Below are 25209 nucleotides of genomic sequence, written 5' to 3' on the forward strand. Positions count from 1 at the left end.
CTTCCCAAGAACTGTTCATGTTACATTTAGTTTTTTTTAATCGTTCATAGCAACCATCTTATTATTCCAATCATATGGGTACTCTAATTGCGAATGAAAGGTATTTATAAGCCTTGTCATGCTAAGAAGTCAACCACCTCAGATGTAATGAGATTTGACTCACGAAACGCGTTAGGTGTGGCGTGCAGGCACTTTGATAGTAGCAGTCTGGTTGCAGGCATTTAGCAGGCTCCTGAAGTCAAGAAGCGACATCCTGGTTGACATCATCACGTCGCGACCAAGCATTCTCACATCTGAGCATCGACCGACAGAGATTATTTATTTATTTCTAAAATGTTTTACCAGGAAGTAATACATTGAGAGTTGCCTCTCGTTTTCAACTATGTCCTGGGCACAGAATTAAGATGAGAAATAATACATGGTTACAAATACATAGTTACATAAGTGAACAGGGCATACATTATATACAATACATTGCATGCACAGTTAAAGAAAATATATATTATAGGCGTATGTAACAGTTACAGACCAGATTAAAATGTGAGACAGCTTTAGTTTTGAAAGAAATTAGACTGGTGGTGGCTGTGAGAGTCTCCGGGAGACTGTTCCAGTTTTGGGGTGCATGGTAAGAGAAGGAGGAGCGGCCGGATACTTTGCTGAACCTTGGGACTATGAACAGTCTTTTGGAGTCAGATGATCTCAGATGATAAGTGATGATCAATCTTGTTCTTTCTTTGAGCATTTCGCAGTGATGTGTGTTGTAGTTGCATTGGAGAACAAAACTGCATATTGAATTGTAGAGGGTATCAAGTTTGCTGAGTTGGGTTTGGGGGGCTGAGCCATATAGTATGTCCCCATAGTCTATAATTGGCATTAGCATCTGCTGTGCAATACGCTTTCTGACCAGCAGACTTAGGGAGGATTTGTTCCGGTAAAGTACACCTAGTTTGGCATAGGTTTTGGATGTCAGGGTATCAATGTGCATCCCAAATGTTAAATGGGAGTCAAACCACATGCCCAAGTATTTAAAACTAGTAACAGGAGTTAGGGTGGTATTAGCTTTGGTTCTGATCTGGAGTTCAGTCATTGGAAGCTTTAAAAACTTAGCCTTGGTCCCAAACACCATTGTTACAGTCTTGTCAGTGTTTAAAAACAGTTTGTTTTGGGAAATCCAATTTTCAAGTCTCAAAAAGTCAGACTGAAGTATGTGTTGAAGGTCAGAGAGGCTATGGCTGTGTGCATATAGGATTGTGTCATCTGCATACATGTGTATTGAAGCTTCCTTACAAGCTGTAGGAAGATCATTGATGAACACTGAGTTGGAGGCTGAGAACATTGGCACAGCAAGAACGCCAAGGACTAATAGGTTTTATAGAACTTATGCCTGGAAAGTGCAATCATTTAGAACTTTTTAAACTTTTTCCAAATAATAAAACAATAAAAAAGAAGGAAGGAAGCTGTGCCATGCCAGTCCTGAAATTCTGCAAAGGCAGCTTGATCACAGGCTGTGGAGTTCTACTTCTTGTGGCGAAACACTCAAGCCTCTCACTTACAGTACAGTATGTGAATACAACTGATCGGCCCCTGCAGGTAAAGCCTCTCAGACGCAGTGATCAGCACCTCCACCATCTACAACATGCGATTTGCTATATCACTAATAAGCTGAAATTGACTATTGGGATACAAGTGGTTAAAACAAGGAGAGTTATATGCCTACAAACTACAGTATATACTTGACGCTAATTAGCGAGACTAATCCATTGACTTCACTAGAGTTGCGCCCTAGAGGCATTTACCCAATAGTCCCTCACTGTGCTAAGATCTTGGGCCTCTTGGGAGAGAGGTCACGTAGGACTCTGCATGTTTCTGGACTTTTCTGAGGAACAACCCCCTCCTATCCAGCCAATAGGTGCATCTGGGTTAATAGTGGCTCATTATTGTCAGTATTGTCAGTCTTGTGATTCACATATTTTGCTCATGAGCTTATTTTATAACCTATGTTTCCCCCTGTTTATTTGTATCTGTCTTTATCAATATGAATATGTATGTATTTGAATGCTATTTCACCATATAGTATTGTTATATGAGTAGTATTGAACTTTCAGCCTCCATATTAAGATCCAGGGGTAGTATAATCAGCGATTGATTGAATAAGCTCCTTGTATAGGTTGTTAGGCAAACGGGAGGGCATATACATCACTCCCCAAGAGCTACTCTGCATAATCCTTTGAGAAAGTCGCTTAGTAGTGATGAAACACGTCAGGACCCTCCCATAATATCACGACGATACGATGTCATCACGCAGGAGCGCGGTGTGGCTGAAGGGCCCTCGGAGCAGATATTGATAACCGTGAGTTGGAGACCCTCTGTGAGCAGCACTTGGAGCAGTATTTGGAGTTCCCCGAGTATGGCTCGAGTGTTCTTCTGGTACCAGCAGGCTGCTATATACAGAGAGGACCCTTACCGCGGACTCTACAGTTGGTAGTGATTTTATATTCACACATTGCCTGATTTTTATCTATCCTTGTGAGTGAGCCTTTCCCTCCCCACCCTCCTTCATTTGTTCCCCTCATTAAATGTATTTTTTACGCTATGGGGCGTGCCCTTTCTCTTCTCTTTTTAAGTTTAGCTTTGGATGTGGTTCATCCATCTGAAAGCTTCCTTGTGCCCCTCTCCCTAAGCTTCTCTGATATCAATTGGACATTTTAAGAACTGGTTCATGTTTGTTTTATGTTGTGTGTATTGTTTGTCTTACATATTGTACGTCATGTATATATCACTTGTAACGGGTATTCCCTATGAATACAACCGCTACTACCTGCTGTGCAACCTGTGTGGTTCTCAGGAGCCTAAGCCTCCGCTTGGGGAACCTGGGGTACATGCATGCTATACATCTCGTGGTGCAACGCCTCCACCTGGGAGGGATTCCACCGGAGTGGAAGAAGGCCCTCACAGGAAACAATCACACAAAGCGAGCAATATAAAACAGGACTGTCTTTACTGCATATCATAACGTATATCATCACATATCAACACAACCTCCATGCGCCACGGCGGACGCTAACCACTCTGTGCCATGGCGGACGCTAACCACTCTGCGCCACGGCGGACGCTACCACCTCTAGGCGTCACGGCGGACGCTAACCTCCCACAGAGTGATCCCACCCCATGTCCAGTAACCCCCACCCAAATGTCTCACACCCCCAAAGTCAAATACCACGGTGCATGTGTATGTGTGACTGCGCAGCCACTATGTCTGGTGATAGGCCTGGTTGGTGCACGTGAGTTGCAGGTTACCTGCCCGGGCTCCAGCCACGGGTACCGCGATATCACTGGAGATCCGCCCGATCCGACGTTGTCCTCCACACCGCGTTGGGTGAATTCCAGCGCGGATAATATCACCTTAGTCCCAGGGTCTTTGATGGTGTTCTGAGCCCAGAACCCACCTCGCAGGGCCGCACGGATTCAGCACTGTGTCCCTGACTAAGCAACCAATTAATGGGGCAGTGTCCCTATCTAGGGCCTGTCCCTAAGCTCCACAAACTACTAGGTGGCTCAGGACCTAACTGGGACCTTGGGGGCTGCTGGCCTAATGCAGAGGGTCACTGACCCCTGCATCCACCTCTTACCCCTAGCTGGTCCGGATCCTGACTGTCTGCGTGCTGCCAAAACCCTGCGAAATGTATCCTTATTCCTGCAGGGCCATACCTCAGCCCTATTGGCTCCCTGGGGTCATGTGTCTCTGCCCCTATGCACCCTGGGGGCTGGCAGTCTCCTCTCGCGCATGCGCGAGCTATCTGGGGCCTTCCCGCGCTGTCTGTGTCACTGCGCATGCGCAACAGACCTAGGCATGGCGGCGCCCTGCTCCTTCAGCCGGCCCGATCGCGTCCCCGGCAACCGGCCCGCTCGCCGCTCGCGTCCCTAGCTACCAGGGATTCCTCTCTACTCGCGCGCCGGCCCCCCCTCACTCCCTCGCACACAGCGTCTGGCCAAAAGGGAGGAGGGGGTCAGCCACGACAGGGGGGACCTGGCTACACACTATTGTAGCAATTGGACAAAAACACATTCACATCTTGTACTCTAATATATTTTTATTATCTTTAATCACTATCACATTTAATATACTGTACACCTATTTACTGATTATTTATATAGAATCAACTGGCGCTACTATTTTTGCTTTGTTTATACAGTATATACTAGGTGTGTAGTAACCAGGGGGATCCTGATGACAGAAAAGAGACAGCACACCGCAAATATACAAAAAGATGTGTATTATGAACACCAGGCAGCCAATGTTTTGGTCCTCGTAGAGGGACCTTCCTCAGGGCGGTGCCAGGTCATTCCGCTTCGAATGCAAGTACAATCCAGGTGTTTTGGCTGTTAAACCATTTGGTTTGTCCCTTGTTTTTAGAAGTGATTTGCAATAGTGATTACCATTTTTTTCTCACATTTCATTCCGCTTCTTCTGGACACGTCAAACCGTGTGGTTCGGCAATTACAACTTGAGAGCTACTGACATAAGAAATAGTTGTAAGACATGAAGATCCATATATCTACAGTTTATATCTAGTATATTATGGAGATGGCAAAAGGACGAACCCTCAGTTCCAATGCTGTACAAAAAAAGGCAAGTAGTCAGGATTCCTGCTTTAATCTTTTTGCTATATTTAAGTTTTGTTCTATATTTTTTACAACAGCAGAGCAATATTAATTCAATTAAAAGTAAGAAACTGGAGCATAAAGTAGTATATTTAGAGTTAAAAAAGGAAAGAGGATATAACATTAGATATAATACAATAATCAGCAGCTATATAGTTATATGTTAAATACTAATTACCATTTAAACTAGAGCAAATAAAAATATCACTTGTAAGCACATTCACACATCTCAGACAGGTCTGCGGCCCAGTCTTTCCCCATTATCACTTAGCATACAATGCTTCTGCTGCAACAAGGGATTCTGGGTAATGAGCGCAAATTAGCACTCAAAGTGTGTCACTCTTTACTTCTTGTCCCTTTTAAAATGGACAACCCCAATAAGCTTATGCCTGCCATGTTACACACATTTTTTTTTAACACATCCTGGGTTGAAGAAGCAAAAATATAGAAAGTATTCAGATTCCAATATGTCCACTTTGGGAAGCAATTTATCTGATCCTGGCTCATGTTTGCAAAGCTAAAGAGTTATTCTGTAAGACACCTCTAGTGAAGGGGCCATAACGTGTCTTTCTGCCCTGGTGTCTTATGGAGTAGGGCCAACTATTAAATAGGGCCGTTGTCTCTTTACCCATCAAGATGACATTATTAAGAAGACCATTTTATCTAATTAATTTAGGAAATGGAGACAAGTCATCTTAGTCCAAAAAATATTACAGGGTTACTGAGCTTGAACAAGAACAACAGCATTAAACCCAAGCCAATATCTTCTCCAGCTTGGTGTTTTCTCTATACTGTATGCCCAGAGGACCAAAGACGCACAGGAAACACGATAGTAATGACACGTTTCCAGATGTATTCCTCTCTTTTAAAAATCAATATCTTTCCAATGGGTTTCGATTATTATGGTTCCTAATGGTACAATCTTTAAAGAATACTTGACATTTAGTGCTTAAGAATATTTACGGACACCTTATAAGTGTGGGTAAAATGTAAGTGCACCCTCTTTATATAGGAGCTATTTATTTGGATAAACATACCTGGTCAGTATTATCGGTTAGTCCCTCATTGGGGATTTTAATAATCACTGTAAATATTTTCACAATGCGTCGTTGTCAATGATAAATAAAACGTTATTATTTTCATTATATATTTTGTTTTGTCCGTGTTACATATTAGGTGTATTAAATACCTTTTCCTATAGGAATAATGAGATCCCTTATGATTACATCGTATAAAAAACCCCATTAAAATATGTACTTTGAGTGCAAAATATAGGGACCTGATGTGAGAGCTATACCTCACATACAAAGTTATTGAGTAACAAGTAAAAACATCAGCTGTGCGGCGTAAAATCAATTTACATTGTGATGGGAGAGACCAAGTGTTGCATTTGGTGACGATTTTTCTGGTAGGTCCCATGTAAAGACCCAAAACAGCACCTCAGTGTAAACTGAGACAGTATACAGACAGAATAGATGTTATAGCTATCAATTACTGACAGAACTTCCAAAGTCACATCACACAATGCCTTATCGGGGAGCAACTTTGGAAACTCCCGCTGTAGTTGATAGCTATACCACCCATGCTAAGGTGCAATTTGGGGCCTTAAAAAGAGTGCAGTCCCCACAGCAGCTCAGGAACCTATCATACTGCCTGGGAACCACCATTAATTAAAAACATGTGGGGCGAACCCCCTGTTGGGAATCATTGGTCTAATCCAATATATTCAAAACAAGAATGACAATGTTCCCTGGAACTGAAGACCCCAAAGCGACCAAGCCAGTGCTTACTATGACAGAAGTGGCTCCTATACCACTGTGCTTCAAACTAAGCATTTGCTTTTGCTTTGCTCACACGTTATTCTACAATTTCATCTACTAAGAAAGCTTGATATGTAATTATACTGTGATTTGTGAAAGATGCAAATGACATCTGCATGCAATCAGATACCTATATTTCCTGGTACATAGTTTGCAAATATTTTCTCTGTTCGGTAGGATCGGAAAATTGCAAACAGGAGTCCCTCAAGTTTGAATATTTTAACAGTCAAAGCAAGAGAAAAAGAGCTCAAAGTTATTGTACCAATATTGGTTGTGGAGAAATGTAGATTTGTTGTAGATTGTGATACCTGTTAGGGGACAAACAATTTTTTTTCTAGATTCATTTATACTGTACAGAGCTTTCCAAACGTTGTAGGTTTCTTCTTCAAGGGGATCACTCCATGGGGCAGATTCATTAAGTGCTAGTACAGGTTCAGCGCACCCAATCGAGTGTTAACTCCCAAGTCGATGGAGTTAACACCGGACCAAGTGCACTAACCAATACCGGCGCTTGATTAATCTGCCCCTAAAAGGCATTAGATGTCTCAATAATAGTCATTTTTTGTACTTTTATAGTAATATTTGTCTTTCAAACACAACCTTTAGAGTGTCCTAATAATGGACTAGGTACATCAAGGGAAATTACTAGTTTTCTAGGGGAAAATTAGGCGGACTTCTCCGAGTGGAGCTCCCTCCAGTTTCTGGAATCCGGACATCAGTGATGTCATCTCCAGACAAGATGTGCTTTTTATGGTGTTGATTTTCTTTGATAAATCTGGTGATGTTTTTGTTTTTTTTGGACAAGTTTAACTTCTGATTTGTAGCCTGAACACTTTAACCAATAGCCCTTGCAGAATTTCCCTTGTGTGTGTAGTTTTTCAAGAGCAATATGAAATAGACAATATCACATTTTATGTTAAATATTCACAATATTAGTTGTACTGCTTCTATATTCTTCCTCTCTTAAAATTAGAAAGAGAAATATATCAAATATATCATTAAACATGGCTGTTCAGCGTCACTTACTAATGTGTCTGAATGTAATTTTGCTATGCAAACATTGGAGACAAATGCTTAAGACTACTTAACAAATCCTGAAAGTTACATCGTGAAATATAAATCCACCTTCTATAGCCAGGAGATCTCAGCAAAGACAACACAAAGAGTCATAACAATCTGGTTAAGAATCACAATAGATAAACAAGGGAATAGGTCAACACTGTCCGGAGGAGATCTTTGTCATGGCCCAAGTGGAAACTCAAACTGAGAGAATCCCTCTCAGAAAAACACACCATCAGCCTATTGCTTGGATATTAGCTGCCCGTGTGCAGGAGAAGTAACATAACATTCTTTCAAATGTCTTCTTCAGCTTCATGTTTCCCCTTATTAAGATCAGAGCGCTGAGGGCAGGATGAAAGGGAAGAGCAATATTGATAAAGTGCATCCATCTATCTTCTGCTATAACAATGTACAGAATCATAATAAAATAAATGAAGATATTAAGGACTAAGAGGGAGGTTAGTGTCTTGACTGCACGAACATGAGCTTCAACACTGGGGCTTCTGAAACCATCAGCATTGTGTCGCATTCGTTTCATGTGTCTGTAGAGAGAGGTGAGGATGGTCAAGACTGAGATGGAGGACATTAGGAAAGCAATTAAAGACAATGCAACATATATTGGTACTATGTAACAGGTTGTGCATGTCAACAAATCCTTATGGTTGGCATATGTAGTGTTTGGTGAAAATTCTTTTGGATTATCCCACACAATGGAAATCATCATTAAACATGAACCCAGGGTCGATAGAATGAGAAGCCATGGTACCATCTTGTGGAACTTCCTTTGTAGATCAATATAGAACAGTTGGTTGATATTAACAATCTTCAAGCAGTAGTGCACACAGAGCCAGTTGAAAAACCAAAGGTTGCAATATAATACAGCCATTAAAGAATAAGTGAAGACAGTTGTAACAAGATGTAAACGCTCTGGTATAAAATAAGAGCACATCTTCAGGATCCTCTGTAAAATATTTAAGACACTGAGACCAAAGATAATCTGGTCAGAGGAGCTTAGTCTCTTGTTCTTGGTCCAGTCCAATATATTGACTGCAAATATGAACATGTTCCCTATAACTGCAGGCAGTGAAACTGTCCACTTAGCAATATCTGCAATTATATTAAACCACATGTTACTTTGTTGATGTTCTCTTGATTCCTTTGGATGGATTGTTGAAGTATACCACCTGGTCAAATTCCTGTTCTCTTCAGCATCTGCTTTTGGGTCTGGTTAATACTACGTAGAAAGCTTGATCCCTTGTTGACATTTGATTTGTATTAGAGATGCAAATGCGAGTAATGTGTTCTGAGATATCTTTATCCTCTCGTTCACATCATGCAAAGATAGGTGGCAACTGAATACTTGGCACCGTGACCTGAGATGTGATAAATTACAAATAACAGCCCCTTTTCGCCATTAGCATTTAAAAATAGCATTTTATTTATCATCAGTAGTCACCATAAGTGAAACAGGTTTACTGAGTAATGATTTTTTTAGCGCAAACATTCACAGTATTATTCCATTTGGAGCCTCTTGTTCATATTTACCTGCTGGACAAAGTAACAAACACACAGATACCCAGCAAGCTCTCAGAAACCCCCCAAAATTACCACAATATATATATATATATATGTATACAAGTGTCAAAAGGAGTGCTCCTGGGCGTGGTTAATTGTATAAAACTAGAAACAAAGAAGTCCAGAGCAAAATCCAATGTGACAAAAATACACCCAGGCGTTAAAGCTCACCCCTCCCCACTGTCCAAGTAAGCAGGTTTTCTTTTCATGCAGCTGGTGGCGACAGGTTCAATACCAGGACCATCCTTCCTCTAATTATAGAGGTAAAAAAAGGATTTTAATCAGTTAGTGTTAGGACCTGCGATATTATGGTCAGGCCTTGAAAGTGGCTCGCAGGCTTATACGCTTTGGCCAAAGGGTTAACTAAATTACCCTTTTTCAAGAGATGGTTCTGTGCAGAGGGGAGCAGCTCTTGGGCACCCCATCAAGCGCTCGCCTTTGGGTCGACGCAGATGTGATAAAAGTAAATATAGGGGCAATGGAATTCTCTGAAGGGTTTGTAATCTGATTGGCATATACAGTAGCACTGACCATATATACAGCTGTTTATAGAGTAAGCATATATACAAATGAAATGACGGAAGATGCAGATATTTTGCCCCAGCAATAAAATTATACATAGGCAACAAAATCTAATTATACATAACGAGAATGGAATCTCTGCCCTGAAGAGCTTGCAATGTTAGTGACTAGTAGAAAAATGTGTTAAGTTTAAACCTATCTCTGTACAAATAAACTTCTCACTAAGATTTTCCCTTCCACAGAAAAGACAGAAAATAAAAGGGATTAAGAGATATTATAAAAGGATGAGAGCAGGTGATAGATAAGTAAGTATGGTGTATAAATGTATACACAGATTATACAGTAAGAATAAAGACTTTTAAATACAAGGGAATCCAGATATACAGATGCAGCCACGAGTATTCGAACACTTGCCTTGGAAAATCTGGGGCAATCTTCCAGTAATCGTATTAACTCAGCGGGGGTCCCTGGCAGATAGATATAGTTGTAAAATTGGTACAGGGGATAAAAGGGCTGGTGAGTTTCAGATTCAAATAGAGAAGCTTTAATATCACCAAACATCAGCGAACGGCAGCAAACAGCTCACACCCTTTAACTGCCCTTGGGCTGCGCCAAAGGCTGTCCACCTTTGGGGCGACACAGATTGAATGCAACTGAAAGTTTCTTTGTGAAATATAATTCCACCTTCTATAGCCAGGAGATCTCAGGAAAGACAACACAAAGAGTCATGACAATCTGGTTTAGAATCCCAATAGATAAACAAGGGAATAGGTCAAAACTGTCCACTGGAGATCTATGTCATGGCCCAAGTGGAAACTCAAACTGAGAGAATCACTCCCAGAAAAACACACCATCAGCCTATTGCTTGGATATTAGCTGCCCGTGTGCAGGAGAAGTAACATAACATTCTTTCAAATGTCTTCTTCAGCTTCATGTTTCCCCTTATTAAGATCAGAGCGCTGAGGGCAGGATGAAAGGAAAGAGCAATATTGATAAAGAACATCCATCTATCTTCTTCTATAACAATGTACAGAATCATAGTTAAATAAATGAAGATATTAAGGACTAAGAGGGAGGTTAGTGTCTTGACTGCACGAACATGAGCTTCAACACGGGGGCTTCTGAAACCATCAGCATTGTATCGCATTCGTTTCATGTGTCTATAGAGAGAGGTGAGGATGGTCAAGACTGAGCCGGAGGACATTAGGAAAGCAATTAAAGACAATGCAACATATATTTGTACTATGTAACAGTTTGTGCATGTCAAGAAATCCTTATGGTTGGCATATGTAGTATTTGGTGAAAATTCTATTGGATTATCCCACACAATGGAAATCATCATTAAACATGAACCCAGGGTCGATAGAATGAGAAGCCATGGTACCATCTTGTGGAACTTCCTTTGTAGATCGATGTAGAACCGTTGGTTGATATTAACAATCTTCAAGCAGTAGTGCACACAGAGCCAGTTAGAAAACCAAAGGTTGCAATATAATACAGCCATTAAAGAATAAGTGAAGACAGTTGTAATAAGATGTAAACCCTCTGGTATAAAATTAGAGCACGTCTTCAGGGTCCTCTGTAACATGTTTAAGACACTGAGACCAAATATAATCTGGTCAGAGGAGCTTAGTCTCTTGTTCTTGGTCCAGTCCAATATATTGACTGCAAATATGAACATGTTCCCTATTACTGCAGGCACTGATATTATCCACTTAGCAATATCTGCGATTATATTAATCCACATGTTACTTTGCTGATGTTCTCTTGATTCCTTTGGATGGATTGTTGAAGTATAGCACCAAGTCAAATTCCTGTTCTCTTCAGCATCTGCATTTGGTCTGGTTAATACTACTTAGAAAGCTTGATCCCTTGTTGACATTTGATTTGTATAAGAGATGCAAATGCGAGTAATGTGTTCTGAGATATCTTTATCCTTTCGTTCACATCATGCAAAGATGTCCAGGACTAGGTGGCAACTGAATACTTGGCACCGTGACCTGATATGTGATAAATTCCAAACAACAGCCCCTTTCGCCATTAGCATTTAAAAATAGCATTTTATTTATCATCAGTAGTCACCATAAGTGGAACAGGTTTACTGAGTAATGATTTTTTTAGCGCAAACATTCACAGTATTATTCCATTTGGAGCCTCTTGTTCATATTTACCTGTTGGACAAAGTAACAAACACACAGATACCCAGCAAGCTCTCAGAAACCCCCCAAAATTACCACAATATATATATATATATAGCACTCTCTTGAGAAAGGTCCTGTGTCTAGGACCGAAACGTCGGTGATTGTGCCAGTTTTTTCTTCTAATACACGTCTTTTGATATTCCTGAGTGTGCTGTCTCTTCCTTGCTTTGTGGCCCTGGGATCCTGGATCTACCTGGATCTACCTGGTAAGGAGTCTATTTATATATATAAATATACAAAAAGCAGGACAACTACGTAGAACTAGAAACCAGAACTGACTCTTCAAGACAGATACACAACCTTAACCCAGAAGAGCCCACAGCCTGCCATGGAGTTATAAACCTGTCTGATTATAAACTCTCAAAACCTGAGACCTCAGTTCTCTCCAAGGGACTAACATTCTGTCCCACCACCAAACTGGATCAATTCCAATTATTCTCAGACCTAGAAGAATTCTTCAGGAGACTACGACTGAAAGAATACTTCCACAAAAAAGAGAGCACCCCCATAATGACAGAGAACAACAACAAGAAGAAGAACACGTACTTCACACCACCAACAGGACGCAACATCATACTTGACAGCTACATACAGAGCTTAAGATCACAAGTTTCCTTACTAGCATCAACACAGCAGAAAAAAACTATGTATAACCTATCCCCCATGGAGAGATCTGCAATCAAGGAACTGCGAAACAACCACAACATCACCATCAAACCAGCAGATAAAGGAGGCGCAGTGGTGCTTATGAACACAAATAAATACATAGAAGAAGGCAATAGACAACTCACAGACAACACCTACTACAAGAAACTCAAGCATGATCCAACCCAGGAATATACAAAGCAACTCATGAATCTCATTCAAACATTCCCTAACCACCTGCAACCACAATTGAAGCAACTAATACCTGACAACCCAGGAGTTGGGATCTTCTACTGTACATGCTTCCCAAAATCAACAAACCAGGAAACCCCGGCAGACCTATTATAACAGGTATGGATACACTCACGGAACAAATATCAGGCTTAGTGGAGAATATCCTCAGACCTTTAGTCAGAAGCACCAACAGCTTCATACAAGATACCACAGATTTTCTCAATAATCTTAACAACATCAACCAACTACCATCCAACACACTACTAGTTACCATGGATGTAGAATCCCTTTACAGCAACATCCCCCACAAGGATGGTATTGAGGCATGCCTGCATTTCCTTACAACATTTCCCCTGGATCAGAAATACAGCGCGGATGTAATTACCAAACTGATAGAATACATCCTCACACACAACTACTTCAGCTTCAACAAGGAAATGTACCTACAACTAATGGGGACTGCAATGGGTACCAAAATGGCACCGCAATATGCCAATCTTTTCATGGCAAATCTTGAACAAAGATTCCTAACTACATGCCTCCACAAACCCTACAAATACTACAGATACATCGATTTATAATATGGACAGAGGGTGAAGAAAACCTAAAACAATTCCATGAGTCCCTAAACTCATTCCATCCATCAATAAAACTCAAAATGGATTATTCTGCAAACCTAATAAACTTTCTAGACACGACAGTAACACTGAAAGATGGGAAACTACACACATCTGTATACAAGAAACCAACTGGCAGATGCAGTTACCTCCACAACTCCAGCTTCCATCCCACTCACACCAAACAAGGTATCATACACAGCCAGGCTATAAGATACCACCGCATATGCTCTGACACTGAAGACAGAAACAGGCATCTCACAACCCTGACCGAATCGTTCAGACAGAAGGGATACAAACCAAAGACTATTGCCAAAACTATTACATCTGCACTAAAAGCCCCACGAGAACACCTGCTACAATACAGACAGAAAGAACCTACCACACGCATACCACTAGTGACCACATACAACCCTACCCTAGAGGGAATACGAAAAATAATCAAAGATCTGCAACCCATGCTGACAGAGGATGCGACATTAAAAGAAATCTTTCCCAAACCTCCCATTCTTGCATTCCGGCAACCACCAAACCTCAAACAGAAATGAGTCAGCAGAAAACTTCACAACGATTTTAAAGACATGAATAACGGCACAAAACCGTGCAGCAACACACGCTGCAAACTCTGCAAACATATTTGCCAGCATCCCACAGCCAGTCACAACCATAGAAATTCAATGTTAAAGGATCATACAGCTGCACATCCACGAATACAGTGTATATGATTCAATGCAACAAATGTGACCAAGGTTGCTACATTGGGGAAACCAGCCAAAAATTACAAGGAAGAATGAATATGCACAGACACTCTATACTCCATCACGAAGAAGGAAGATACTGCTCACCTGTGGGACATCACTTCTCACAACCAGATCATTCCATAAATGATTTAAAAATCAAAATCCTCAATGGAATGTTTAAAAGCACCCAAGAACGGGAAACATTTGAGCTCAGAATGATAAGACTCTTTGACACCAAAGCCAAGGGACTTAATGTGGACATGGGTTTTCTCACACCCTACCAAAATTGTCTGTAATTATCCTGCTTGCCTCTATTCTTATCCACACTTTCTCTCCCCCCCCCTGCATCCCTTCCCCTCCCCACTTTTCTTTGACACTGTCCCTTGGCTTCAAACACTTAACACCCTATCTTATCTACAGTAAATATCTGGGTTTTTTTTCTCTACACTGTTTTAGCATTGATTCCTATGTAAATCAGTATTGCTGACCTGAAGAAGAGAGGAGAACTCTCGAAAGCTTGTCCTATGACATAAATTGTTAGTCCAATAAAAAAGGTATCACCTAATACTGAAGAACTCATTTATTCTGCACTATATATATATGTATATAAGTGTCAAAAGGAGTGCTCCTGGGCATGGCTAATTGTATAAAACTAGAAACAAAAAAGTCCAGAGCAAAATCCAATGTGACAAAAATACACCCAGGCATTAAAGCTCGCCCCTGCCCACTGTCCAAGTAAGCAGGTTTCCTTTTCATGCAGCTGGTTGCGACAGGTTCAATGCCAGGACCATCCTTCCTCTAATTATAGAGGTAAATAAGGATTTTAATCAGTTAGTGTTAGGACCTGCGATATTATGATCAGGTCTTGAAAGTGGCTCGCAGGCTTATACGCTTTGGCCAAAGGGTTAACTAAATTACCCTTTTTCAAGAGATGGTCCTGTGCAGAGGGGAGCAGCTCTTGGGGAACCCCATCAAGCGCTCGCCTTTGGGTCGACGCAGATGTGATAAAAGTAAATATATGGGCAATGGAATTCTCTGAAGGGTTTGTTATCTGATTGGCATATTCAGTAGCACTGACTGGCTGCCCACCTTTGGGGCGACACAGATTGAATGCAACTGTGGATTCAAAGTCCTTTGTCTCCCTGGCTCATTAATATTCCAGAGGATGGAGTTGACATTCCACATAGTACAAGCAAAAGCAAATGTTAATCCTTAGCACGCTGGGCAGAGGGGAGCAGCTCTTGGGGAACTCCATCAAGAACCCCTGCTATGTTAATCCGATTACTGTGAGATGGCCCCAGATGTTCCAAGGCAAGTGTTCGGATACTCATGGCTGCATCTGTAATATGGCACCAGTAATAAAATAAAGGTACAATATCATCTCTATTGATCCTGTATGTAATATGACTTTTGCATAGTACTATGTGTACAGTATAAACCTGTTTCTGTACGCCTGATCTTCTTGCTGAGATTTGCACCTGTACACATTTGGTGTTTGCCCTAATATCTACTGAACTTTGGCCTGTTACTCTTTCCAAACACTGAACACAATAGTGTGGTATGCATTGAAAATGCCAATTTCTCTTGGTTTGGGGCCAAATTGTACCATGGAAAATCATTTCTAATGAGAACTGAAGATCACTGTCTATAATAATCCCCACGTCACACATCAGGAACCGGCCAGCCTGATTCTACGGCAGTAACGGCCGTGACTAGAACCTGGGGCATCTCTTCCAGTCATTGGTATCGCCTGAGAACTCTCATTCTGACTGCTGATTGGTTGAGGTTTTGACCCATTAGTGGATATAAGGAGCACCTCAGGTTGGATGAACATAAAGCAACAGAGAGACGAGAAGCAGATATTCCTCACAGGACAGAGACACAGAGAGATCCTCACACAGCTACAGGATGGATGTGAGAATCTCCATCACTATTCTAGTGTGTCTGATGGGACCTGCCATGAGTTTTCCTTTACAGGTGAGACACTGAGCTAATGATCACATTCAGAAAACAGTCTTTGCTCTTCCTTGCCCTTAAACTGATGCGTGAGACTTACGTTGATCGTGCGTCTCCTGCCATCCACATGTCATGTATTTTGTTCCACAATTTGTTGGTTGATTTTATGAGGCAGGGATAACTAAGAATTATATGTGCACAAGTTTGAATGATTGGTTAATGCAATAATTAATAGAGTATCATGTAGATGTTTATCCAAACGTAAAAACATGTTTCTTTTGCAGACTTTCTTCCCGAACCTTGAAAAACTTGGTAAGTGACAGTCAACTTTCATAACAGACGCGTTAAGTCTCTCTTTTTTGTCTGTCTCTCTCTTTCCTTTTTTTTGGTCTGTCTGTCTCTCTTTTGATATCTATTTTTCTCTGTCTCTTTCTCTGTTATTTCTCTCGCTTTCAGTCTCCCTCTCTTTTACTTAATCTCTCTCTTTGTTGGCTTCCTACTATCTCTTATTTTGTCTCCCTCTCTCTAATTTGGTGTCTCTCTCCTTTTTGTTCTCTCTTTATTGTTTTTTCTCTTTTGATCTCTCTCTGTCTCTTCTTGGCCCTCCTCTCTCTTGGTTTCACTGTATGAAATGTTTAAACCTATTCCTGCACCCCATATCTTCATGCTGAGATTTTCACCTGCACACATTGGTGTTTACCCTAATATCACTCTCTCAGTCTCCCTCTCTCTGGCTCCCTCTCCCTCTTTTGGCCTCTGTCTCTTAGTCTCTCTCTCTCATTCTCTTGTAGCCTTTTCTATCTTGGTCTCTCTTTCTCTGTTGATCACTGATTAGGTTCTCCTATTTTCCAGGTGATAAAGAGGCATCAGACACAAAGGACATCCTAAATGGGATAGCAAAATCAAATCCGGGTAAGAAGAGCAATGAGGTCTCTCCAACCCTCTGTCTCTTTTGGACTCTCTGTTTCTCTGCCTCCCTCTCCCTCAGTTTCAATCTCTCTCTCTCTCTTATTTGGTCTCTCTCTCTTACAGTATTTGGTCTCTCTCTTTTAGACTCCCTATTGAGCTCTCTCTTGGTCTCTCTCTCTCTCTCTTTCTATTTTGGCCTTTGTCTCCTGGTGGTCTTTCTTCCTCTTTCTGGCCTCTGTCTCTTGGTCTTCCCTCCCCCTCTCTCTTCATGTTGGTCACTGACTAGGTTCTCTTCTTGTCCAGGAGCTAAAGAGGCATCAGACACAAAGGACATCCTCAATGAGATAGAAAAATCAAATCCTGGTAAGGTCTTAATACATCAGTCCAAAATATAACAGTTAGCAAGAGACTTTGGAGAAGCAGGAACAGACTGTTACCTCAGCCAGAAATGTTGTTCTTTTAGACCAGTTGGGTGAAAACTATAACATCTGATTCCAGTAGTTCAAACATTAAATAATTATATATTAGGTCCGGAAAGTATCTTAGCTAATTTCTCCAACCAGGTCAAAGTAACGGGGTACATTATCGTACCTAAAGTTGCTTAGATAATGACAAACTAACTATAAGTGTCACAGGTAATAGATTGATTGGTAAATAATGTAGAAAATTCAACGCTCGTGCTGCGGATGTGTAGTAGATTGGAAATGTGAATCCCTTTGCAGCATGTGTGCGGAGCGTCTCCCCAGTAAGCTCCTAAATTGGGGTGACCCCCGGAGGGGGGCACCTTGAAAGAAAAGAAAAGAATGCACACAATGCGCACCAGGGATTAATAATAATGAATAAATTTATTAATAAAAAGTAACCGAGGGGATCCAACCCCACCTCAGTACATATGAGTCAGAGAACTAAGTGCAAATAAGGAAGGCCCAACCCTAAGGTTATTTGTTGCTATCCAATTAAACTAAGTCCATCAAACGCATAACACACAGTAAAACAATGAAATAAAATAATAAAACGACAGTGTTCAATATTCAAGATAAGTGAATCTTGAAAACCTATAATATAGTTAAACAGCTGTCTACAAATGGCAGGGGAGACGGAGACTTACACAGAAGCCCAGAACGGGTGCCGCGGTGAACGTATAGAGACCCGGATCACGCCACCGCAGAGGTCTAAACACCACCGGAGCTTCCAGCAAACGCCGTCTCAGCCTGTCAAGAACATGCGCAGAGTGACCTGTCGTGACCTCAGAGGTCACGACAGGTCACTCAGAGGTCACAACCACCTCAGAGGTCACGACAGGTCACTGCGCGTGTTCTTGACAGGCTGAGACGGCGTTTGCTGGAAGCTGCGGTGGTGTTTAGACCTTTGCGGTGGCGTGATCCGGGTCTCTATACGTTCACCGCGGAACCCGTTCTGGGCTTCTGTGTAAGTCTCCGTCTCTCCCTGCCATTTGTAGACAGCTGTTTAACTATATTATAGGTTTTCAAGATTCACTTATCTTGAATATTGAACACTGTCGTTTTATTATTTTATTTCATTGTTTTACTGTGTGTTATGCGTTTGATGGACTTAGTTTAATTGGATAGCAACAAATAACCTTAGGGTTGGGCCTTCCTTATTTGCACTTAGTTCTCTGACTCATACAGTATGTACTGAGATGGGGTTGGATCCCCTCGATTACTTTTTACTAATAAATGTATTCATTATTATTAATCCCTGGTGCGCATTGTGTGCATTCTTTTCTTTGATTGGTAAATAAATAGATTATAACTAGATTACAGTATAGTGTCAGGTAAATTAGTTTTCATTGCATTATATATATATATATATATATATATATATATATATATATATAAATATATATATATATTTGTGTCCAATAATGTTTTACTAGGGAAAGAGGTGTTGAATCCCTAAGCAAAGAAAAATTGACGTATACATTAACTACAAGGAATAATTCAGCTTTAAATAAACAAATGTGGTACAATTAAAAAAGCATTCATCCACTCCCAGGCAGTATTTCAGCCCCCTCAAAAACAGTGTTCAAAGGCAGCACAAAATATCCCTATTTGCTGATGATGTCATACTAACCCTCTCCAAACCTCAAATCTCCCTACCCAACCTTCATAAAGAACTCCATGAATTTGGACAAATTTCAGGATATAAAATAAACCAAGACAAATCTGAGGCCCTGAATCTAAGCCTGCCAGAGCCAGAGGTGAAACTCCTCAAATTAAATTTTGACTATCGTTGGAGCTCCTCCTGTATCAAATACTTGGGAGTTAAGATATCGAGGACTTACCAAACTCTTTACCAACATAACTATCCGGCACTGTTCAAAAAAATCAAACAAGATCTAAACAAATGGGGAGGATACCAAATATCATGGACCGGGAGGATGGTCTCGGTTAAAATGAACATACTCCCTAGATTGCTATATTACTTCCAGACACTCCCGGTCCCCATCCCTGGCTCAGAATTAAAGAATATTCAAAAATCAATTCTCCACTTTATTTGGCAAGGTAAAAAACCTAGAGTCGCCAAAACGGTTCTTCTGGCCCCAAGGGGGAGAGGAGGACTAGGAGTCCCAGACGTATCAAGATACTACCTGGCCGCACAACTGCGACAGGCGGTGGTCTGGAACGCTAGCCCGAAACAATGCTGCTGGCTAGGTATAGAAACACAGTATGCCGGGACGCCCTCACTGCCAGCTTGCCTTTGGTCCATGAGTAAGGAAGACATGCCAAGTAACAAATTCCAATTAGGCCCAATGAGACACACCTGGGAAATTTGGACGAAATGCAGATATAAATTTAAGCTCATGTCACCTCACTCCCAACTTACACCAATCCACAAAAACCCAAAATTCCCACCTGGATGTGAGCCCAGACAATTTGACCAATTTGAAACCAAAAATATCAGAGCAATTGTTGACCTCCTGAGCTTTGGGCAGTTCCTGAGTTTCCAAAATCTACGGACCAAATATGAACTAAGAGACCTAAACGTCTTCAAATACCTACAAATTCGGCACTTCACTCAAACACTATCCCCAACGTTGGAATTTCCCCCTCTCACTGGCTTTGAAAGGCTCTGCAGAGAGCCCGGCCATCAGAAAGGTCTTATAACGCAAATATGTGCAGAGCTTGAGAAAGCCTCAGAAGCTCCGACGCACGACTATATGCTGCATTGGGCAGCAGAATTGGACATTGTTATAGACCGAGAGGATTGGGAAAGTATTTGGGAAACAGCCTCAGGAACTTCCATATGCACCACAATAAAAGAGAATATTTATAAAATCCTGTTTCGCTGGTATCTTACCCCAGCCAAAATTAGCCAAATCTACCCACTGGCCTCCGACCTATGCTGGAGAGGCTGCGGTCAACGGGGGGACATGGCCCACATCTGGTGGTCATGTCCAGAAATTCAAAAATACTGGGAAACTATACATAATCTTATAAAAGAGGTCACAGACCTCACAATCCCAATTGAACCGCTGACCTACCTCTTGGCCAGGCCCTTAGAGACACTGGACCGACCAACAGGCAAATTAATCTCCCTTATTCTCACGGCGGCCAGATGTGCGGTGGCAGCCGCCTGGAAGAAGGTGTCTCCCCCCTCCAGACAGACGGTGATAAACAGAATTAATGATGTAAAAGACATGGAGAGACTGTCTGCATTTGTGAAAAGGTCCACTACCACCTTCAACAAAACTTGGGATCCGTGGTACACACGTATGACCCAGACCAATAGAACTAATACATAAATACAGCCCTGGAGGCCATCATAGGAGATGGCAAGTGTTTGGGCGGATCAGGACGAGGGGGTGATACACCCGCTCCCCCCCCCCTCCCACCCTCCTCCCCCCTCTCTTCTTTCTCTTTCATCTTCTTTCTGTTTCAACTCCATGCTACCCCGATTGACCCCGGAGGAACAGGGGGACGTGGAGTCTCTTTCTTTCAAAATGTTAAAAACTGTATTAGGCCACAAATGACCTGTTTTAACAAATTTGTTAACAATTATTATTGCCTAATAAAAATTTTTGGAAAAAAAAAAAAAAAAAAACAGTGTTCAAACTAAGTGTATTTGCGGCAGTGCCTTTGTGTGGGTATATCAGTGTGTTAATGTGTGTATCAGTGTGTCTGTACGTATAACAGTGTGTCTATGTATTAATGAACAATTGGTTAACTGAGGAAGAAGTTCATAAGCGACTTGAAAAATTAAAGTAAATAAGGCACCTGGCCCCGATGGCATACATTGTATTGTATTGTATGTCTTTATTTATATAGCGCCATTAATGTACATAGCGCTTCACAGTAGTAATACATGTGGTAATCAAATAAATAACATACATCCAAGAGTTCTCAAGGAGTTAAGCTCAGTAATAGCAAAACCATTATATTTAATATTCAAGGACTCCATTTCCATAGGCTCAGTACCACAAGATTGGCGTAAAGCAGATGTGGTGCCTATATTTAAAAAGGGAGCTAGATCACACCCGGGGAATTACAGACCTGTAAGCCTGACTTCAATAGTAGGGAAACTACTTGAAGGTTTAATACGGGATAATATTCAGGAATACCTAATGGAAAACAAAATTATTAGTAATAGTCAGCATGGATTTATGAAGGATAGATCTTGCCAAACTAACCTTATTTGTTTCTTTGAGGTAAGTAGGAATTTAGACCAGGGTAATGCAGTTGATGTGGTCTACTTAGATTTTGCAAAGGCTTTTGATACGGTTTCACACAAGAGGTTGGTGTACAAAATAAAGAAAATTGGACTCAGTAATAATATATGCACCTGGGTTGAAAACTGTTTAAAGGACAGACAACAGAGGGTTGTCATAAATGGAACTTTTTCAGGTTGGGTTAAGGTCGTGAGTGGAGTACCTCAGGGATCGGTACTGGGTCCCCTGCTTTTTTTTTTTTGTTTCAATTTTTTTTATTGTTTTGGAGAGACATAACAAATATATAGTCTTGGAATACATGTGATGTTTTAACAGTGTCACTTGTCCATACAACAAAGGGCATTAACAGGTCGTCATCATTACTGAAATAAAATATTTGCTATAACACGGTTTTTGAATAAGTGTGGTCTGTCTTCTTATTTCCGGTTGTGTTAGGGAAGCAGCTGCTTCCTTAGGCGTCTCTCATGAGCTTAACAAAGGAAAGAGAAGAACGTAGAAAAGAAGAAAAAGAAGGGGAGGGGGGGAGGGCAAGCGCATTTGTCTGGTCTTTCTGTATTTATTTTTATGGGGTCCCTAATTTCCTGGCCATATTTCCCAAATTTTGTGAAATTTGTCAGTTTTCTGGCTCAACTGTGCTGTGAGGAGCTACATCATCTTTATTTCCCTTAGTCTCCTTAGGACCGTCTGCCTAGAAGGCGCATTCACCTTTTTCCAGGCAGCCGCAATAACACAGCGGGCAGCCGTCATTACATGAGTTATCATCTTACGTTCTGCCGTTCCTAATTCATCTATTGGTTTGGCCAGCACCATGGTCAGCGGTTCCACCTCAACCTCCACCGCTAGGTACTCTCTGATCAATGTTTGTATCATGACCCAGAATACCTGAATTTTTGGGCAACTCCAAGAATATGAACCATATCTCCTTTTTGCCCGCATCCCCTCCAGCACAAATCCGGGGAACCGGGGAAGATCTTAGCCAGCCTGCTCGGGGTTAGGTACCAATGAAATAGAATTTTATAAATATTCTCTTTGATAGTGGTGCAGATTGATGTTTTTGCAGCTACCTCCCAAATGCCCTCCCAGTCTTCTCTATCGATCTCTGTATTCAGATCTTCTGCCCATTTGATCATATAGCTATGTTGGGAACAACCCGCTGATCGCGCCACGCCCAGATATATCTCTTAAATCAGCCCTTCACAGTAGTATCCTTTCCTACAGAGTCTTTCACAATTTGTTAAAGGTTTGAATGCCGAATCTTTGGAGACTGATTGCAGGTAGTGCCTGATTTGGAGGAAACCAAACACTGGTATATTTATGATTTGGTGTTTCTTCTCCAGCGCCTGGAGTGGTAGAATTATACCGTTATCTACAAAGTCGTCAGCTACCATCAACTTTAACGTCTTAAATTTATTGAGTCTCTGTGGGAGCCAGCCTGGGGGGAATTCAGGGTTATGGAATATAGGGGTTAGTAGTGTTGGACTGGCTGTCAGACCATATTTATCTTTATTTCTAGACCATATCCGCCATGTACATTTCATTGCTCCCAGTTTTAATGTTTCCAAGAGGGTCTCTCCTCCCCTCTCGGTCCACATAGCGGCCGGGAGAGAGAGAGGTCTCGTATAGGTAGACTCAAGTCCCACCCAGCAACTGGTGGTTGGATCGTTGTTCCACATTATTGCTTGTTTGAGTTGGGCCGCCAAATAGTATTTAATGATATCCGGGACTGCCAAGCCTCCGCAATCTTTCGGGGCTAGCATAATAGATCTAGCTACCCTGGGTATTTTATTTTGCCAGATAAATTGGAAAATTCTGTTTTGTATATTTTTAAGCTCCGGCATTGGAATATCTATAGGAAGTGTCTGGAAATAATACAGGAGCCTTGGTAGGATATTCATTTTGATCGTGGCTATTCTTCCTAACCAAGATATCTGGTTTTCGTTCCAGCTCTGGAGGTCCTTTGTTAGCCTCTCAAATAAGGGTGGGTAGTTATGTTTGTATAGCGAATTATACTCCCTTGTTATTTGGATTCCTAAGTATTTGATCTTTGTGGAGTTCCACCTATATTTAAAATTTGCTTGTAGTAATTTAACTTCAGAATCCGATAGGGTTAGGTTCAATGCTTCCGACTTATCCATGTTGATTTTATATCCCGATATTTTGCTAAATTTATCTAGTTGTCTAGTTGTAGTTTGACTCTCCTATTACAATTCCGTTTATGTTTTTTTCGTCTCTAATTGTTGCTGCCAAGGGTTCGATAGAGAGAGCAAACCGAAGCGGAGACAAGGGGCATCCCTGTCGAGTACCATTCTTTATGTTTATAGGGTTTGAGTCTCCTTCTGGGAGTTTCACTATAGCCGTGGGAGATCTGTATAGGGCTTTGACCCCTTCTAGATATGGGCCCTGAAATCCATATTTAAGTAGGGGTTGGTCTAGGAAGTCCCACCTAATCCTGTCGAATGCTTTTTCCGCATCCAAGCTCAACAGGATGGCCTTTGTGGATGAGAGATGTACATGGTCGATTATGTCTATAATTTTCCTAGTATTGTCTGAGGCCTGTCTGTCGGAAATAAACCCGACTTGATCTATATGTATCAGGCTTGGGAGTATGGGGGTCAGTCTATTTGCAAGAATTTTGCTGAACAGTTTTAGATCCGAATTAAGGAGGGCTATGGGGCGATAGTTACCACACTGTAGTGGGTCTCTCCCTTCCTCTGGTATGATTGCTAAATTAGCTTTAGACATAGATGGTGGGATGACTGTTCCTTCCAGAAACGCATTAAACATATCAAGTAGATACGGGGCCAGAACCGCCTTAAATTTTTGTAGTACTGATTGGAGAATCCATCCGGGCCTGGCGTTTTGCTGGGTTTTAATTGGGCGATTGCATCTATCAATTCTTCTAGGGAGATTTCTTTATTTAGGTCTGAGAGGTTACTTTCCGAAAGTGTCGGGAGTTTACACGCTTCCAAGTATGTATAGATAGCCTCCGCGTCTGATGATTTGTTTTTGGGAAAATTTAGGTTATATAATTTGTTATAATAGTCCGAAAATTCGTTCGCTATTTGTGTCTCACAAAGTGTCTTCGTACCTGATTTTGTCAAAATAGCTGATATTTGGGATTTAGCTCTCATACCTCGTAATTTGGAGGCGAGTAATCGGTCGGCTTTATTACCTTTATCGTAATAGTTTTGTTTGGTCCACCGCAACGCCCTCTCCACTTCATCCATTTGGGTCTGCTTAAATTCAGATCTAGTTTTGTCTAGCAATTTGAATAGTTTTTTCGAGGGATTAGTTTTATGTTTCTGCTCCAAAAGTTGGACTTTCTCCGCTAGCTCATTATAGAGTTTTTGCTTTATTTTTTTCTTATGTGATGCTATGGAGATGATATTCCCTCTGATTGTCGCCTTATGGGCTTCCCATAACATTGCTGGTAACTCTACAGAGCCCTTATTCAGGGTGAAGTATTCTCTGAGTTTTTGTTTAATCTCTATTTCTACATCTACTTGGTTTAACAGAGAATCGTTCAGTTTCCAATTGTATTGGTTAGTTCTATAGAAGGGGAGGGAGAATGTCAGCGAG

The 25209-nt window shown here is 41.3% G+C and overlaps 1 protein-coding gene across 3 annotated transcripts in view; it reads left to right on the forward strand.

Annotated features, from left to right (window-relative positions):
- Positions 1-25209, forward strand: part of LOC142498847 (embryonic protein UVS.2-like) — a 75492-nt gene that overhangs the window by 25261 nt on the left and 25022 nt on the right. For all 3 annotated transcript variants that reach the window (XM_075607436.1, XM_075607435.1, XM_075607434.1), the window contains 3 exons: positions 16316-16343; positions 16884-16943; positions 17244-17303. In XM_075607436.1, coding sequence (XP_075463551.1) covers positions 16316-16343; positions 16884-16943; positions 17244-17303 — 148 coding nt within the window. The remainder of the gene's footprint in view (positions 1-16315; positions 16344-16883; positions 16944-17243; positions 17304-25209) is intronic.

The sequence above is a fragment of the Ascaphus truei genome, chromosome 7 (genome assembly GCF_040206685.1).
Source record: "Ascaphus truei isolate aAscTru1 chromosome 7, aAscTru1.hap1, whole genome shotgun sequence".
NCBI lineage: Eukaryota > Metazoa > Chordata > Amphibia > Anura > Ascaphidae > Ascaphus > Ascaphus truei.